The 19,768-nt window shown below is 43.5% G+C and overlaps 1 protein-coding gene across 1 annotated transcript; it reads left to right on the plus strand.

Moving 5' to 3' along the window:
* Positions 1-498: 498 nt before the first annotated feature.
* Positions 499-6,269, plus strand: BMP10 (bone morphogenetic protein 10). Its single transcript, XM_024197216.2, has 2 exons — positions 499-832; positions 5,119-6,269. Exons 1-2 carry the CDS (start codon positions 499-501, stop codon positions 6,063-6,065), a joined length of 1,281 nt encoding a protein of 426 aa, XP_024052984.2. The 3' UTR covers positions 6,066-6,269.
* The last annotated feature ends 13,499 nt before the right edge of the window (positions 6,270-19,768 follow it).

Raw genomic sequence — 19,768 nt, forward strand, 5'->3', positions numbered from 1 at the left:
AGAATCCTAGATCTAGGCTCTGTGTCATTTGCATGTTCGGCTGAAATCATAACAAAGCTGCATGGATAAAAGTTGGCCATGCATGCCAAAAAAAGTCAGCTCCAAGGGAGAAAAGGAAGGGCAGATCCAGTCCAAGGAGAAAATTGGCCTATCTCAGAGGGTCCAAGTGCAGAATGTTTACAAAATGCTCATTAAGGGAGAGGGGGTTTGTGAGATAGCAACAGAAAATCTGGTGGACAGCTTACACTACAAGAGATAAGAGAGGCAAGGCTACCATAGGAGAGAGCGTGTTATATCCAATTACTGAGACCTGGTTTTGGACGGTGTGGGGGGGGAGGGAGAGAGCGCAAGCAAGGACTGATCACAAGCTTCAGGCAAGGGCTTCCAAACTTGTCAACTCTGTGACACAAGCTGCACACAACCCAGAGGATAAAATAGCCACTTAGCCCACACGAGAGCTAAATCTTGTTGAGTGCGGTTGGAGGTTAGAGCGGAGGAATGGATACTGTCACCATTCAGCTGTGGGCAACCCTCTCTCTGTTGGTGCACCTTGCAGCTTGCAGTCCCATCATGAGCCTGGAGCAGTCTTCCCTGGAGGAAGATGTGCCCTTCTTTGACGAGCTCCTTTCGGAGCAGGACGGCGTTGATTTCAGCACGCTGCTTGAGAACATGAAAAACGAGTTCCTGAAGACGTTGAATCTCTCTGATATTCCCCTGCATGAAACGGCTAAGGTGGAGCCCCCAGAATACATGTTAGAGCTGTACAACAGGTTTGCCACTGATAGGACCTCAATGCCATCCGCAAATATTGTTAGAAGCTTCCAAAATGAAGGTAAGAGCCATACTCCTCGGAGTGAACTAAGAATGAGTGGGCATTGCTTATAACCAACAAGACACCTGTTTACAATGCGTGGCGCATGAAGGCTGAATTGGGGGGGGGGAGAAGTTTATAGTGATTAGATAGAGATGCAGCTGGAGTTAACGAACTAACACGGCATATGCCTATAATCAACCAGCTCACACTGCTTTTCTGATGTAACCTTTGCCCCCATCCTTTGCCTATTATATCTTTGAGACAGTAAGCACTTTGGGGTAGGGGTAATGTCTTCTTTTATGTTTGAATATTATGGGTGTGTAATACAAATAAATCGTCACCATCCCAGGAAGCATGTGAATCACTTATTTGTTACCTTCATAGGCATCTGATTTTCAAAGAGAGACGGTAACTGAATTAATGGGAAAAACCCTCTTTCACAACCCACGCAATGGTACAAATTCTTGTTTGGGAAGCCCAATTTCTTCATGGATTCCTAACCAAACAATGAATGACTCTCTAGTAATATTTTCCCAATTTAGTCTTTAATGGGTCCCAAGGCTTGGTGTGTGAAGTAAAGTCAGATATTGAAATATCTACAGCTAGCAGCTCTCTATGATGACTTTTGCTAACCCTTGGTGCTCATTTTGGGGGAAATAAAGTATTTTCTATTTTTTCAAAAAAAGTCAACTAAAAAATGCATAAAATTATGAGTTTAGACAGTTACACATATCGTGCAATTGAAAATTTCCTGCAATGCTACATAACGAGAGGAATGTAAGGCTCACATACTAGCTGCTGATGATTTCTTTATGCTTCATGCATGAGTAACAATGTAGGCTATATATTTAAAAGACTTTTCAACAAATCATTTATGCCCCAGAAACATTCTGTTTGCCAGTAGGATTGAGATGATTTTTTTTTAACAACTCAGCTTTACGTGTGATAATTCAAATAAAAATGGCTCTTCTATCATGCCAGTCTCAGTTTTACTGATGAACTCCAAAACTACAAGATAACAGAGCAAACACTGAGTATATATGACCTAAATTTGACAACTCAGCTAGATGCTCTAATTATGGGCTAATCTATACCTCATTCAGATGTGTGCATTCTTATCCAGCTACATGTTTCTGGTTTTAAAAGGCTCTGCCTTAAAGTTCAAATCCACTTTAACTGTGCATTTCTTCAACATATAGATAACATTTAATTGACTGAGGGCTGGATTGCAAACCACTTATGCGTACTGAAGACCATGGGATGAGTGACTGCTCATGAGCGTAGAGAAGGCATTCACAATCTGGCCCTGAAGGAATATGGAATAATGAGTATTGTCCTTTTCTGACACTTGCAATTTTAAGATGAAAAAGTATCAGGAATATAAATGGACTATAATTGGGCAAGTACAGTATACTGAGGGGGAAATCCTATGTGTTTTACTAGTGTAAATCAGCAGTCATCCTTTATTTTTAGTAAATGTAACAATGCACAGTTCCATTCATTTTCATAAACACAACAGAGATGCCAAGCATCCTTTTCACCATTACATGAAGTCTGCAATGGCCATGTCAAACTCAGGATAACTTCCTACCTTCCTGGCAGATTCCTGTCCTTTCTTCTAGTCCAGAACTACAGGCATAGATTCAGATACTCATATGCTAATACAAATGCTTTCCATATGCACACATACAGTACAGAGGGTTTATTTTAATTCTCTCTCCTTTGTATGTCAAGAAAGTCAATAACAACTAGGGAACCTGAATTTTATATCTTATGGGCCTTTTAGATGGTTAAAAATAAAGTGCTTGCAATTATATTGATAAAAGAGATGGAACAGATCACACAATGCAATCTTTATACTTATCTGCTTGTGTTAGTAGAAGATGATTATGGAAATTGAATGGCTGGAAGCAGTAGAACTTTATGACGATTGTTCCTTAGCAGTTTTAGCTCATGAAGCAGTCCGGCTCCATTGCAGATACGATTCTAATGTGGTCATCACTTACAAATTTAAATAAACTTTTCTGGGCTAAATCCTCCTCCTTCAGACACCAGTGCATCCTCATTGACACCAAGTAGGATGTACAGGTAATAGTGAGAGGGGAATTTGACCCTTTGAGTTTTCCTGCTCAGCCAGTCTTGTGGGCAGACGCCCATGCTGACTTACTTTTCTCTCTAATCAGGAAGTGAGACACCCAGTTTCCCATAAGGGTGTGTCCCTAACCCCTTCCAATGAATTATTCATGTCCGTCTTCTATGCAGTCAGCTGACTTTTCCCCACCCCAAGACCATACATATCCCCATGACAGTGGACTTGTTCTCCAGCATCCTGCAGGCTGGGAAGCCCTCGAGGTCACTCTAAGTTCTGATGCCACTTCCAGTTTTGAAGTGAGTCACGCTCACTAGACATGCAGCTGGATTCTGAGTGCTTTCAAACTCCCAACTAAAGTCAATGGGAAGAGAGGGCAAACGGGACCTCTCATGTTTGGCCTCTTCGATATTTTTTTCTTTTTTCTGATGTTTGCAAACATCAGAAAACACTGAAGTCCAATTAAAGTCAATGGGGCTACTCATGTGCTGAAGTGCTTTGCTATCTCAGGGCAAATTTTTGTAGCTGTGTCAACCAAATGTTTCCATAAATATATCAATCCCAGAGTCATAGAAATCAGAGATGGGAAAATGTACAAGTTCCATGCAGTCCATCCCCTCCACCATTGTAGGCATGTCCACTAAGTCTATATTTCCTAATTTGGTTTTAGGGTTGTTATTGATATTAGGGAAATACAGCAATAAATACAAACATTTTTCTAAATTTCCTATATGTATGAAGAAATGCAGATGGTGTATGTATAAACATAGCTAGATAGATTAGATTAGATTATTTGCTTGTTATACATTTGATTAATTAATACTCTCAAAAGCTCCTAAGTAAGTACAACAAGGAGTCTGGTGGCACCTTAAAGACTAACAGATTTATTTGGGCATAAGCTTTCGTGGGTAAAAACCTCACTTCTTCGGATGCATAGCATAAATCATAACATAAATCTGTTAGTCTTTAAGGTGCCACCAGACTCCTTGTTGTTTTTGTAGATACAGACTAACACGGCTACCCCCTGATACTTGATAAGTAAGTACAGCAGTTTTCTTTTGCTCCTTTCAAGACAGATCCAAAACCTATTGACGTCAAAATGGGAATATTTCCATGGCTTCAGAGGGCTTTGGATCAAGACCTAACTTCCCATTCCTCCTAGTTATAAGCCTTTGCATCACCCTAAACAACTTGTCTCTATCCTTGGTGGTTGCAGTCTTCAGACACTGGTGGAAGCTTATGGTATCATTTGTTTCCATTGGGAGATCTATGCAACACTTCATCAGAGACAGCAGATCAGCAGTAGGGATTTTAATGTGTTGTATCAGATCACCAGTGAAAATACAAATTCACCATATATACCTGAGGAGTGTGGCACTGTAAATAGGATTAATTGAAGGTAAAGGAGATCACACTATTTATGAGGCGATCTACTGGATATTCCATAGAAAGACAGATCCCCTCTTAATAGACAAAAAGATACGAATGCAGCCTACTTTTGCTGCAGAAACAGTTTGTGTCATTCTGCCCATCTCCAATCCCCCATGTCCCTTCAGTTGGATATACACCTCTACCCCGATATAACGCTGTCCTCGGGAGCCAAAAAAATCTTACCGCGTTATAGGTGAAACCGCGTTATATCGAACTTGCTTTGATCCGCTGGAGCACACAGCCCCGCCTCCTCAGAGCGCTGCTTTACGGCATTATATCCAAATTTGTATTATATCGGGTCGCGTTATATCGGGGTAGAGGTGTAGTATTCTTCTTCACTTCCTGTCCTAAAATTTTGTGTAATGTTGATATTCACATGTTAAATAGCTGTTGTATTTGCACTCCAGAGGTGGCTTCATTTCAGTGCTGGGCAAAGCGATTCCTATATACAATAAATATAATGTGTACAATCAGTAAGGACCTTTTATAAAGCACTTCGGTAGCCATGTTGGAAGAAAGAGAGCTATAAATCCAAGTTCATTGCTATCATGATCTGACCTTGTTTTCCTTGAAGATCCAATACAAATTATCCACCTCACTGACGACATGAATAAAATTTTGTGTGACAATCCATTATTCCTATTTATTATAATTTTCCTGTAACTGTTCACACTGAAACCAAGGAATACAAGGCATGCAAGGCTGAGTTTCATGCATGCATATTTCTGCTGGAAATATTTGCAGTTCCAAAGTGTTTATTTACGTTGATCTTTGTAATTTCCAGATCTGACTTCCCACCCTATTGGTGTCACAGGAATCCGGAAATACCCTCTTCTCTTCAACGTCTCCATCCCTCACCATGAAGAGATCACGATGGCAGAGCTGAGACTCTACACACTGGTGGAGCGGGACAGAATACTCTATGATGGGCTGGATAGGAAAGTCACCATTTTTGAAGTACTGGAGAACAACCATGCGGGGAGAGAAGGAGAGGAGAGAAAAATGGTGGCACTTGCATCCAGGCAGATCTACGGCACCAACAGTGAGTGGGAGACCTTTGATATCACAGATGCCATGAGGCGCTGGCGTAGGTCAGAGTTGACCACTCACAGGCTGGAAGTGCAGATAGAGAGCGGAGAAGGGGAGGAGCCAAACGGAGAGGGGAAACTCGATATTGACATCAATTCCGAGGCCAAGCACGTGCCTCTGTTGATTGTGTTCTCAGATGACCTGAGCAATGACAAAAAGGAGGAGAAGCAGGAACTGGACGAAATGATAGACCATGAGCAGCTGCTGGATTTGGAGAACCTGGGCATGGGCAACTTCCACAACGGGCCAGGTGAAGAGGCGCTGCTCCAGATGCGCTCCAACATCATTTATGACTCCACTGCCCGGATCCGGAGGAACGCCAAGGGCAACTACTGCAAAAGGACTCCGCTCTATATCGATTTCAAGGAGATTGGCTGGGATTCCTGGATCATCGCCCCGACGGGATATGAAGCCTACGAGTGCCGCGGAGTGTGCTCCTACCCTTTAACTGAACACGTCACGCCAACTAAACACGCCATTGTCCAGACTTTGGTTCACCTGAAGAATCCTCAGAAAACTTCCAAAGCCTGCTGTGTGCCTACCAAGCTTGATCCCATCTCCATCCTCTACTTAGACGCAGGGGTGGTTACTTACAAGTTCAAATATGAGGGGATGGCAGTTTCAGAGTGTGGCTGCCGATAGTAGAAAGGAATGCATGCCCCGTGCGTGCACCAGGGGAATATTTAATAATTCAGTCTGTAAATTTGTACATTTTGCATTTCCTATTTAATAAGGTTATTTAATGAGGCGTGTACAGATAATTGTATGTTTCATGTCATAGGGAACGGGCAGGTTATATGATTGTACGGAATGTATATTTTGTTCCAGTGCTTGCTTCTTCTTGCTGTTTCGCTTCTTATGAGAGAAGCTTCCTTCATAAACAAAATAAAGAAGGAAAACCAGATCATTGGGTTGTTGGGGTTTTTTGCCCCAAAATAGGCAGCCTTAATGCCATGGAATAACACACATGGATTTTAGTTCTTAAAAAAAAAAAGTGTTGTGGTCAAGGACATTGTTTGAAATGCATCCCCACTGCAGGGATTAAAACATGGATTGAATGAACATAATAAAGTCATATGTTACATGCTTTATATTATGACATATTCTGATAGGTGTATTCCCATCCCTCCCTTCCCCCCACGAGCCCAAGTTAGCATTTTATTCTCAGGCATGTTCCTGGGTATTTATGCCCTAACTTTTCATTGCATTTCAGTAGAAAACAATTCCTTGCTGATGTGTTTGGAGTCAGTTAAAACAGTTTTGAAGTGATTGTGTTCACATTAAAATTTGCAGTCAGTGAAACTGTGAACCTGATGTAACACCCACTTGAGTGTTTGGATTGAATAATTGGCTAAGATGGAGAGACAAAGTCTTTGTCAAATAACCAAGTAAAACATTGTGCAAAAACGTCCCATTTGGTGAAAACTGGTACGTTTCAAAGGGCAAACGTCATGGGTAGATGCTTAAAGTGAGTTCAGAGCCTAAATTCCATTTCCCAAACAGATGTAAGCACTTAGGGCCAGATTTTCAAAGGTACTTAGGTGCCTAAAGATACTGGGATGTTCAAAAGCACCTAAAGGAGTTAGGTGCCTAATTCCCATTGAAATTACTGAGAGTTAGGCTCTAAATTGCTTAGGTATCTACTGGGATTTTCAAAAGTGTCTATCTAGATCTTTAGGTACCTCAATACTTTTGAAAATCTGACTCTTCAGAACAATCACCCCCATTAAGACTCAGTGGGACTTAGGCTTCTAAGTCATTTAGTTGCTTTTGAAAATTTTACCCTGGCTCTTTAAGAAATATCTTTACCAACCTGGGATTAAACATAAAAGCCATTTTAGCAGGGATAGTTTAGCAGTATCCAAAGAGAGGGATGGAAGCCATGAAAAGAAAGGACATTTCCCCTCTTCTAATGCCCCAATCTGCAATGTTAGGTGGGGGCAGTGCTCTGGCAGACTGCCCCTTTGCTATTACACAAAGCAAGAAATGTGTCTACCATTTGTTTATTATCGAATCCCTTGTATATAACAGGCAGGGGCGGCTCTATGTATTTTGCCGCCCCAAGCACAGCAGTCACGCAGCCTTCAGCGGCATGCCTGCGGGAGGTCTGCCGGTCCTGCACCTTTGGCATACCCGCCACTGAATTGCCACCAAAACCGCGGGACCGGCGGACCTCCTGCACGCATGCCGCCGAAGGCAGCCTGACTGCCGCCCTCACGGCGACTGGCAGGCTGCCCCTCGCGGCTTGCCACCCCAGGCACGCGCTTGGTGCGCTGGTGCCTGGAGCCGCCCCTGATGACAGAGCTGCTGACTTTGGATGTAAAATTCCATATTTGATGCATGTTGCATATCAAGGGCCAGGACTTTAGCTGGGCAAAATCTGCATAGTAGCTTTATTGAAGTCCTCAAAGATACACTGATTTACACTGGCTGGGAGCCTGCCCCCCATGTGGCTAATATGTTATGTATAACTAAATCTATATAATCCAACTCAAATGGCAAGTAACACTGTGCTTAGTCCATTTAAACCTAGGCAGAAATGGAAATCCCTCCACCCCAACTACGCAGAGAGGATCTTTCCTTCCTGTACGTGTTGAAGTTGTCAATTCATAAAGACACTGCTCCTGCACACACACACACTTAAACTATATATGATGGAGTCACATGCCATGTTTCCGCCACTCTTCTGCAACAAATCATGGTGATAAGAAGGTGTCGGAGCTGAGAAACAATAGGCCCGTCACTTTATTTATATTAAGCTGCAAATTTGTCAGATTCTTGGGGAAGTGTAAGTGACGTTGACTCCCCCAGCCTCCGCCAGAGCCTACTGTACTGTCCTGCATCTGTTCTACACTTTTAAGGCAAAGTTATCTTCACTGGAAGTGATAAGAGACTTGTCTTTGAAAGAACTGACTCTGACACTTCATGGGAATGAACACAAAAGACTTTATCGAGCACCAACTAAAACCAGTTTCACCGCCATCCACGCAAGCCCTTCTGTGCTTCCCATTATTTATTGATCTATTTATTGACTGTCTTTGTAATATAATGTAGAATACAAAATGTTTTATTTTTCTGCTCATATGTATTCCCACTCCGATAAAACCTTGTACTGAACAACTTATATTTTGAGGCCTTCTGTTGAGCATTGCTCCAAAGTGGGTTGTGTTTTGTTTTGTTTTTTTGGTATAGATCGTTGTAAATATAGTACATTATTATCATCTTTCCTGCCTTCAGACAATCCATCACAGTGATTTAAGAAAGCATCTTGGAGAATGCATAGTCTTGTCTGATAGATACAAGCTCTATCAAGGATATAATTGCTTTAAGTGCTCTAGCTATGTAGTCTATTGTAAAGTAGTGCAGAGTAGGTGGTACATTTCCAACTAGCACGCTCAATCAATGGAGCTACATTGATTTAGGTCAGCTGGGAAAATGACTGTCATTGCCTTATGGACCATTCCACTTTGCAACTTCATAATCTTAACCTTGGATAAATGGCAGGTTAAAAACATGTAATAGATGTGAAATCTTCTTAATCCACTAGCATGAATCATTTTAAGTGAGACCCCCACAAATACCTTTTAATATGGCATGCCCAAACTATCTGCAGTTCATATGAAGCTAGTACAAACCATTCACCGTGTCAGTGGTATAACAATTATTGTTTGCAATAATCCATCATTTATTTTATCATCTCTTTTCTGCAACAGGCTTGTGTATATTTGTACCCCTTTCCTCTACTGAATAGCATCAGAAAGGCTCAACCGCTTAGTCTATGACCTATACTGTTAACAGCCAGTGAAGAATCTCCTTTAGCTTGAGCTCAGGTAGTCGGAGACTACAAAAGGACATGTGTTCTGTTCCCGCACTTGTCACCATAAGGGTGCCATGTGGTAAAATAATGAATTGTCATAGATTTGTTACATTATTGTAAAAAGGGTAAGAAAAGTCCCATTGCCTATGGTATACATGCAGGATAAGGTCCATGGTACGAGTCAAAAAAAAAAAAAAAGAAAGTAGGGATCAATTCTGTAAACATTTATGCACAGGAGTAATTTTACCTGTGAGTGAAGTTACATGTATAAGCATTTACAGGATCAATACATAGGAACATAGGAACCAAGCCAAATTAATACAGTGGTTCATCCAGTCTATTATTAATTAACCTTTATACTGCAGTACAACAAACCGCTAAGGTACTAGTAGAGTGCCAGGTTTGCCACAACTCAGAGGCAAATGCTGAAGGCACTTCAGCTACTAGGCTTTGTAGCCACTAGCCCTGGCTAGTAGTGACTGCATCTTGTCTCTGACCACAGACAGTCAGAGGAACCCAGGTATCAGAGGAATGTGCAAGAACCCCCTAATGGCAATTAGTAAGAAAATAAGAAACACCTTATTATGATGTTCTTTGGGAAAACATTGTGAAACCACAATTTTAATATCTCATGAACCATGCATTTGTGTATGCTCTATATTGTTCATAACCTGAGATTTTAACTAATCAGAATATTTCATCTCTTTGTAAGGTTTCTGTTTAAAATAAGGACATTTGCTTTAATAGAATGACTTCAACCCAGTGCAAAAGATAACTGGGTAACTACAATTTCCTGGTCTGTGCATTGCAACTACAATATAAATATTGTTTATATTATGACCAGGCACAGTGCAGTGGAAGAATGTGGTCTATTTTTTTTTAAAGAGAGTTTTTCTTTGTGCCATTTTTAAATTAATAAATTAAGCCCTATACTTCAAACACATACGTGCTTAACTTAAAGCCTGGGTGTTGTCTCCCTGAGTTCATACTTTATATTGCAGCATATAGCAATGTGTTTGGAGGTTCAGGGCCTTGGTTGCTAAAAACAATACAATACAAAATGTCATGTTTCACCTGCTGTTAACAATAAATAACAAATGAATCTCTTGAAACATTTTCCAGGGCTGGGAAGAGATTAATTATATTAATGAAAAAAATATAATTTATGATTTCTGCTTCTTACATTTTTTACACATTTATTTTTCACATTAATTAGTAGCCTAAATTGATTTTCTTTTCTTTCCTGACCTGCTTGATGTCAATGTTAATGGACTTTTGACTCTTATTTTTTAAAGCCAAATAAAAAAGAAAAGGTATTCCTAAGAAAATAGTTTCAATTTTGGAGTGTTCTTTTTTAATAAATTTTGCAAAATATCCCTAAAACGTTGCACATTACCAAAAGATATATTCTTTGCAAACTACCTACTTCAGCAACCTTTGCTCACATAAACTATCAACTTCAATGGGATTCCTACTTCTGACGGTTTATTATTTATATTAGAGTAGCATGTACCATCTGGTCTACACTTCACATTTAAGTCGCCATAGCTGCAACTCTCGGGGTGGGAATAATCCACACCGCTGAGCGCCATAGTTATGTCAAGCTAATCCCTGGGGTAGATGCATCTACGTCAACAGAAGAATGCTGTTGTCAGCATAGTTAACATCATTCGGGAAGGCAGTGTTCCTACAGCAACAGAAAAACCCCTTCCATTGCTATAGGATGCATCTACACTACAGGCTTATGCTGGAGTAGCTACAGCACTGTAGCTATGCCTCTATAGTTCCAGTGGTGTAGACATAGCCTTGGTGTCCCAAGCAATTTTAGGTCCCCTTTCTGCTAGGTACTTCTACAAACATAGTGGCAGACAATCCTTGCCCTGAAGAGCTTACAACCTAAGTAGACAAGACAGACGAAGGATGGGAGGGGAAACAGAGGCACTGAGAAGGGAAGTTATTTGCCCAAAGTCACACAGCATGGAATAGAGTGTAAATCACGTGTTAGTAAGGCTCGCTGATGCGAGCGAGGGTTGCAGAGTTCTGCTCTCAGATCAACACGTGGTTCTGGGTGAATTTGAACCTCTGAGAGTTTTATTCTCCCCGGGGGAAAAGGTTCAGCATTCGTGGCCAGCTCAGATACGCACCTAAAAGTTTTGATGTTTCTCCAAACTATCTACATCTCTTGGGTCTGCAAAACTGGACTAGAAATTGCCCCCAAAATAAACTTTCCCATGTGGTTTTTTTGCACTACCCTTTCTAGGCCTGGCTGAAGATAACAGAACCCAGGAGTCCTGACTCATGGTCCCATGCTCTCTCCACTAGATCACAGCCCATCTCATGGTTTCTTGGCACTTTGCGGATCCAGTCATCCCCACGCTCTGGAACCGCAGCCTAACTTGGTAGCTCAGAATCTCCTTCCCCGGCACCACTGCCCCCAACTCTGAATGACCCTAGCCCCTGAGATTGAGAGCAGTCTGAAGTGTTTTGCTGAGCCAGCAGGGCAGGCAGAGCTGCATGAGAAAACCACATGATGAACTGGCAGCAGATCAGAGCATTCTCTCTCCCTAGCTGTGGCTGGTTGTTGTGTGCAGGGCCGGCTTTAGGCCAATTCCACCAATTCCCCCGAATCGGGCCCCGCGCCTAAGAGGGCCCCGCGCCCAGTGGCAGGGGGAGAAGTGGCCGAGAATCTCTTCCCTGGCTAGAGGCTCTTTTTAATTTTTACTCACCCGGCGGCGCTCCGGGTCTTCGGCAGCACTTCGGCGGCAGGTCCTTCAGTGCCGCCGAAGACCTGGAGTGAGTGAAGGACCCACCGCCGAAGACTAGGAGCGCCGCCCGGTGAGTATAAGCCCCACGTGTTTTTTTTTACGTGGTTTTTTTTTTAGTCATCCCTGCCAGGGCCCCGTCGAAACTGTTCGAATTGGGCCCCGCACTTCCTAAAGCCGGCCCTGGTTGTGTGAGGGGAATAGCACCCACCAGCGACCCCGCCAATCAGCTCTTCCCGCTCCCCGCCTCAGCGCCTCCTGCCCGCTGCAATTAGCTGTTCTCCCTGCGGGGGAAGGGCGGAGCGAGGGCAGGGCGCACTCAGGGGAGGGGCAGAACGGGGTGGGAAGAGGCAGGGCGGGGTGGGGCCTTGGGGGAAAGGAGGTGGAGGGGGCGGGGCCTGGGGCAGAGCAGGGGTCAAGCACCCCTGCAGAAATTAGAAAGTCGGCACCTATGAACCGGGCCATGGCTCCCAGCAAATCACACCCCCTTATTCCTGGTCATCACCTTCCCCCACTGCCAGGGCTGGCCCTAGACGAAATGGCGCAACAGGCAAGGTGTGTCTTCAGCGCCCCTCCCCCTCCATTTGTTAAATGTTTGAATATCTTAATTTTTATTTCATGCACGATTTGCATGCATGATTTATCCCTGTCATATAAGACAATGAATTTGCATGCTAGGATCTGTAAATCTGTACTTCTACCTCACTGACTGACTGGCGACAGCTCAGCCCTTATATACCTGTGAGGGCATTCTAGGTTTGAGGAAAACGTAGTTCTCAGAAAGTCTGGAAGGTTCCACAAGATTCTACAAAGGCCCAGAACATTCTAGGAAGACAGTAAAAAATGAATCCACACGGAATACTTGAAACATGTGACTTCAAACATTCTATTTTCCCTTTTGTTGCTAATCACAAAAACAGCCCCCTGAGTCCAGCGCCACCAAGCCCCGCACCCCAGGCGGTTGCCTGGGTTGCCTGCCCCTAAATCTAGTCTCTGTGGTGCCCTGGTTTGTTTTTGAAACCCCTCCTGGCTCTTTTTAAATCTGAGTCAGAGGGAGAGCCAGTTGCTCCAGTTTTACGTCCTTGATGTGGCTGCCTGTGGGGGGGAGGTCGGGATGCACCCGGGAAGAGTGGAATTAAGGAATCTGGGCTGCAGCAGCCATCTGTGAAGCAGATAAGCCGTGAGGTAACTGCACCCAGATTTGGGATTAGCCGTTGGTTGGAGGTGTGAGCCTGGGCAAGGGGAGTTTGTCTCTGAAAACCCCTCACACAGCCAGCTCTCTGACACTCAGAGCTGAGGGGAAAACAGAAGATGATTTCAGGTAAGGACACATTGCACTTTTCTAGCGCCCTCGGTAGCACTTCACAAACAGGGACTCAGTGGCCCTCACCACACTCGGGGCTGATAACTAATATCATTGCCTCTGTTTTCCAGACAGGCAAAATGAGGTACAGAGAAGCTAAGGCCCAAACATTTCAAACCTGGCGGCTTCTAATTCTAGGTGCCCAAATTGAGATTACTGATGCCAACGGGAAGCCGTGGATGTTCAGAATCTCTGCTGATCAAGCCTTATGTTTCTTCAGTGGGTCGCCCAAAAACTGAGGCCGTTTCAAAAATGTTGTCCCTGAGTGATTTGCCCAAAGTCATGCCCTCAGAAGGCAGAGACAGGAATAGAACCCCGGAGCCCTGACTCCTGCTTCCACCACTAAACAACACTTCTCAGGGTGCACAGAGATCTACCTGAGAGCTCTGCCTACCTGAAAGAGGGGATTTAGGCTGGAATTTTCAAAGGAGCCATGAAAATCAGTGGGAGTTGGGTGCTAATTTCCCCACGCCCATTTGAAAAATCCAGCCTTAGCCACCAATAAAAGGAAAGATACAATGAAGCATTTTCTCTACACAACACTAAGTCAAATCCTCACTACGCCCTACATTAAAAAATCATTTTCTGGCACTTATAACATCTGCTCCAAGTGTTTGAAAAACTACAGCCCAATGTTAATTTAAACTTCCTTAGGACCCAGTTCAGTGTTTGGGCAGCAAGCACAGTTAATAGGATGGGAACTGTGTTGATGCTGGGTTGCTTACTATGTTGGGAAACAAAGCCAGAACAAAAACCAGCCTGAGATAGAGGTTTTGTTTATACTGCTGACCCATCTGTCTTCATTAACGCGCTATTTACAGGAAAAGTTAAAAAAACGGCTTCTGCTCCTTCTTTAGCTGCAACAGCAACAAAAAGAGGCAAAAGGGTTTGTTTGCCCCCAAACTAAAAATGGAAATGCTTATCAGAACCTCTAGGAAGGAGATGTTTATTATAGGAATTTTATTATTGTTGGTTACTAGAGTTGGACTCAGCCATTTCAGCCAGAACTTGTTCGTTTCTAGACACAGAAGCCCAGATCCTCAAAGGTGCCTAGCTCCTACTGAAATTAATGGGAGTTAAGCACCTGAATACTTTTGAGGGGCAGTGCTTAATTTGTGCCCCGGCACCTATAGGCCTGGGAGTTCATCGCCCCAGCACCTCTGGGCTTGCTGCATCAGTTATGAAAGTAAAAAAATTTCTTGAGTCCTGGCACCTCTTTCATTACAAATGAAGCACTGCAGAGGGGTTTAGGAAGGGTGGGTATCCCAGTGAATATTTTGCTCTCCTCACTCTGAAACAAGCGGCCACCTCCAGCATTCTTACAAACAGCAGTTCTCTGGCAGTGAAATGGAAGCATTGATGAGCCCTGAGCTTGGCCTTGCTTCATTAAGCAAAATGTGTGTTCATACCTCACATCAGTTTACGGGATTATATGACAGGGTTGCCTGTAGCTGCAGGGGACTGGACTTGATGACCCAAGAGGTCCCGTCCAGTCCTATGTAACTAACATGAGGTAAAACCCTAGTGTAGTTTTTGCACAAGTTAACGGGTTGAGGTAAACCCTAAGCTCTCCCACAGTCTTAACCATTGACCTACTAACTTGTGTCAGAACTACAAACTGCCTTGTCTTCACTAGGATTTTCCTCATGTTAGTTACCATGCGTTAGCGAACGCCAGGTAAGCCCACACCTTTACACATCACCAGGTGAGATATTTCACCTGTTTTCATCCCTTCCTTAATACTAGCTTAACGGAACGGGTAGGGCCACCGCCAGAATTTTGCTAAGGAGGGGGCCGAGGTTATCTGTCTGGCTGCTCCAATTTTGAGTAACATGACAAATCCATGCACCAGGTCGCAAAGCCACTCACCGAAGCTTGACCCACCTGCCCCTCCGTCATGACACGGGGCGGGGTGGGCCCGGCAAATTTGAGTGAGCTGGAATATGGGGCTGGAAGGAACCACAGGAGGTCAACTCGTCCATCGCCCTGCTGCAGGACCAAGTATACCTAGAAATAAAAATCTACAGCAGATGTCACATTCATAATAATGTTATGCTGTGCCCTTGGGCGCATCATCGGTAACAGAGATCAAACCTGGGAATCTTAAACATCAGCCTCTATTGCCGGAGCTAGAAGACCCAGCTCTAATGAGTTTTAAAGTAGTATTAAGCCTGATTTTTCCATCACATACTCCCATTTTTTAATGGTCATGACTCCCCTGAATTCAACTGAGTTACTTCAGTCTCAGCCAGAGGAGAATTGGGGCCTAGGTCTCTTCTTTAGACAGAGAGAAAGGGCCTTCATCACCTCATTAACTGTTGCTGCAATTCATGCTGCTCTGGATGCAGATGATCTCACACCAAGGCAATAGGCCCTCATGAGTACAGAGAAGTTTATGAGCCTTTAGATATCATTGTAAACAAAAAAAATCCTTTTTAAAAAAAGTTCTCCTTTGAAAAGTGGGTGGTGTGGACAGTTTTGATGTCTTTCGTCAGTGTAGCAGCTGGACGCTCTGTATTGTGAATCAAACCTTAGCTTACCCTGATCATGCCTTTTTGCTGCTTAATATGATACATTTCAGTGCTGGTGTGTTGATTGAAAAGGTGGGGTTTGATTATAGGACGTAAAGGCAGTGTGTCAGTGGAGGTGCTCCATTGACGTCCTTTGAACCACTCCTCACATCCACCAGTGTCAGACCCAGATTGAGCATTGCATTTAGGCATGTACTTACATCACACTGAATGGGACTTAAGCACATCCTTAAAACTAAGGAAGTGCTTTGCTGAATCAGGGCTCACGTAAGTGAGAGAAGAATCAGACACATGGTTTCTCAGGGCTGTCGATCACTCTGAACTACTATATTACCTTGAAGATTACTTAACACAGGATCGAATTGAATTCATTGAGTAGGTAGCAAATATTGCTTGAACCAAATGTGACCTGCAAATATCTTAACAGGGCTGTGCTACCAACAATTTTTCTATCTCTGAGTTCTTTGAATACATTAGAAACAAACAAACGTACCAGGAGTCAGTTAAATGTTTGAGTGCCAGGCATGGAAAGTCAACATCAGATAAAGGAGATCTTAGATGATTTCTTTGCTTTAGAATTTTGCTTTATAAAAGAAGTGGAAGGTGACATCCAGGGAACGTGGGTAACATTTCCTTAATGAAAATGAAAAAAGGAGCTCTGGTTTTTGAGGAAGTTCTATAGCCTGTGTCATGCAGGAAGTCAGACTAGATGATCACAGTGGTCCCTTCTGGCCTTGAAGGCCATTAATTTATGAAAGCCTCCAAACCTTTGCATGGTCTTTCAAACTACACTCGCCAAGTGCTGCAAATGTTGGACTTAGATTCTAAGATTAACTAAGGACTTACTTTTAAGATGATCAAGTTAACTGTCCCTAGATATGTAGCCATAAGAATACCAGCTATGTTCTGTGATAGTGACATTTATATCGCGTGGACTAGATAAATGTCAAAACCTCTTTCTCAATCATTATTATTTCTTCATGTCTTGGATCAGCGTGCTCAGTGCTGAACAGACAGAGGTAGAAGTTTGACAAAAATAAACTGCCAAATCAGTTGATTGAATGCCTCCGAGGACTTGACAGAATGTGGAAGGCTGCTGGCTTGAATCCCGCTCGGGCCGATGGTGCCTAAAAGTTATTTCCATCTAATGGCTGACTGGTCAGTAGCCTGGGAGCTGGTAATCTCAGTCCAGTTGCTAATGGACAGGTGCCCCCCTTCACAAGTGGTACTATCTCAGTCGAGAAGCCCAGGAGTGCCTGGGCATAGAAACTGAATTAACCCCTCGCTCTTTGGAGTTTGTTCCTCCAGTGTACAGCTGCTTGAACTATATTAATGAAAGGCTACTCTTTGCGTTGCTCTGGTATCTGGTCTGTGAAGAGCTGGGGGGAAAATCTCAGTCTCCAGGGGCAGTCAGAAGGAGAATCTTTCACCTGCAGTGCATTCATTTTTAAAATCCTTCATCTTAACTAGCTCACTCCTTTATCCAGCACTGCTACAGCAGAAAGGACTTACAAACACACATGCCATGGATCTATTCCTGCAGACAAACTCCTACTTGTGTCGAGGGAGTTCCTGGCACTTTTGTCTGCAACAGGATTTCAGGATCAAGAGATATATAGACCTGGTCCATTTTATGCATGTGCACGTACGCACACACACATTATTTTATTGATAATTATTATGATCATTTAGCACTTTAAAAATCATTGATACTTAAAGTGTAATCTCTTTGGGGCAAGGACTGTCTTTCTGTTCTGTGCCTGTACAGCCCCCAGCATAGTGGGGTCCATGATGGGGGCTGCTAGATGCTACTGAAATACAAATCAGAACCATAACAACTCCTTTCAAGGGAGTTCCTGGCACTTGTGTCTGCAAAAGGAATTCAGGATCAGGCGATGTATGGATCCAGCGCATTATATGAGTTGCCATAGACACAGAGACCTAGGCTGCTTGGCTTCTTTCTTTGGAACTCCCAAACAATGTCGTTTAGCTGTGTGCTGATGAAGCTAACCAGGATGCAAGCTTAAGCTGGTGTTGAAAAGATATGCGTTGAGTTAAGTGAGAAGGTTTTAAACACAGGGTGGTTTCTGAAAGCAAGAACAGTAGTTCACTAGCAACCACAGCTAAACAACAATCCCATCGTCCGTAGTGCTCAGGTTTATGTTGGCTTTGCTGTAGCAACTCCTTATCTTTTTGGAGATTAGAATATTTGAGATCAGGAGTTGCGAGATTTGGTGGGATCCATTTTCTGAGCTGCCGCTGCAGGCTCATCAGGCAAAGTCGAAATACGAAGCTTCAGGAGACAGCGGTAATGCTCAAATAATGAGGATATTCAACTAGCTGCTAGGGTGAATGCCATTTACTGAACATCAGACAGAATACTCAGCCAAGGGCAGTTCTGCTACCTAAAGTTTAAGCCACCTATGCTGAAAACAGAGTGAACATCATACCCCAGCAATAAATGGGACCGTTTATCATTTTTGCAATCAATTGCTCACAGAAGGCAACCATGCCAGTGTAATTGCCAGTGCTTATCCATTCCCAGGGATTATAACTTTAGCTGTGTGCCCACCTCTTCCCGTTCAAGTCTCCCTGGCCTCACCACCACTGGACACTGAAATGCTCTAGTCTTCAGCCTCGTGAAATCCAAATTGCACTGCTGGGGAGTGTGAAAGCAGGGAGCAGGCAGTGAACCCAGACTCCAGCAGAAAATTGGAACCAAATTAGGCCTATATGGGAAATAAACAAAATGACATGACATGACAGCATAGTGCAAAGTTATGACGGGCATGTTTCTGGGGCTGACCTACATAACTAGCTCAGCAACTGCCTCAGATGAAGGCCAAAGATGGACTCTCCTTTAGGCCTTTCTACATCATGCTCTGAGGGTTTCTCTCCACACAGAAGTTGCAGCAGTTTAACTTAAATCGGTTTAAAAGCCAATTTAGCTAAACAGATGCGAAGCCTGGTGAGGATACATTTATATCAGTTTTAATCTGGTTTACATTGATTTAATTACGGCTGTTGCAGGTACAAGCTAGACTGATAGAATCCACATTTGAAGCAATTTAAGTGTGTCCACATATAAAGTTGCTTTGGTTCCATTCAATAGTTTTAAAATAACATCTTCAGTTAAACCAGTGGCTACCCAGCGTTTCTTTTCCTTCTTCCCTCTAGGTTACACCAGTTTACACCATGTCTCACTGCCTTGTCACTCACCAAGGTATAGCTTCCACCAGCTCTGAATTTGCCCCAATAGTATTGATTGCATGTATATTTCCTAGGCTTCAGAACTCTTCTGGTTTCCTCTTTCATCCCTAATTAGGATGTCAAAGATAAACAGTGCCCTCTGAGCAAGGACCTTGCCCCCAGTTAATGGCAGGACTGGGAAGGCACAGGGGATGAGCCGTGCTTTGTAAAATGTAACCCATGGAAGCCCCTTCTCTACGTGGGCTGCAGCACGCATTCCTCTGTGACATTGTTCAGGGCACTGTGTGTAACACTAATGAGCTCCAAAACAGGCAAACAATTTAGACAGAGAGCCCGGCATACTCCCCAGAGATGCATTAACCCCTGCACTTTATTCTCGATGCAGCATCATAATAATATTTGAGACACGCAGCAGGATCCTACTGGGATGACGGCTGCGTCACGAGCCGCACATATAGAATTCACTCACCATTGGAACATACTCACCTCTGGGATTGGTGGGAAGTAGGCAGCATACTGAATAGCCGCGGAAGTGAGAAGAGATTTGGGCTATGGATACCATGACTAAGGATATACAGTAGACAGAATGCCCCTGAATGAAGTCTCACCTGAAAGACCCGTTCCCAATGGTGCTCAGTTCAACTGACTCTGCAAGGATTTCA

Source organism: Terrapene carolina, unplaced genomic scaffold (assembly GCF_002925995.2).
Source record: "Terrapene carolina triunguis isolate 2854851 unplaced genomic scaffold, T_m_triunguis-2.0 Scaffold53, whole genome shotgun sequence".
Taxonomy (NCBI): domain Eukaryota; kingdom Metazoa; phylum Chordata; order Testudines; family Emydidae; genus Terrapene; species Terrapene triunguis.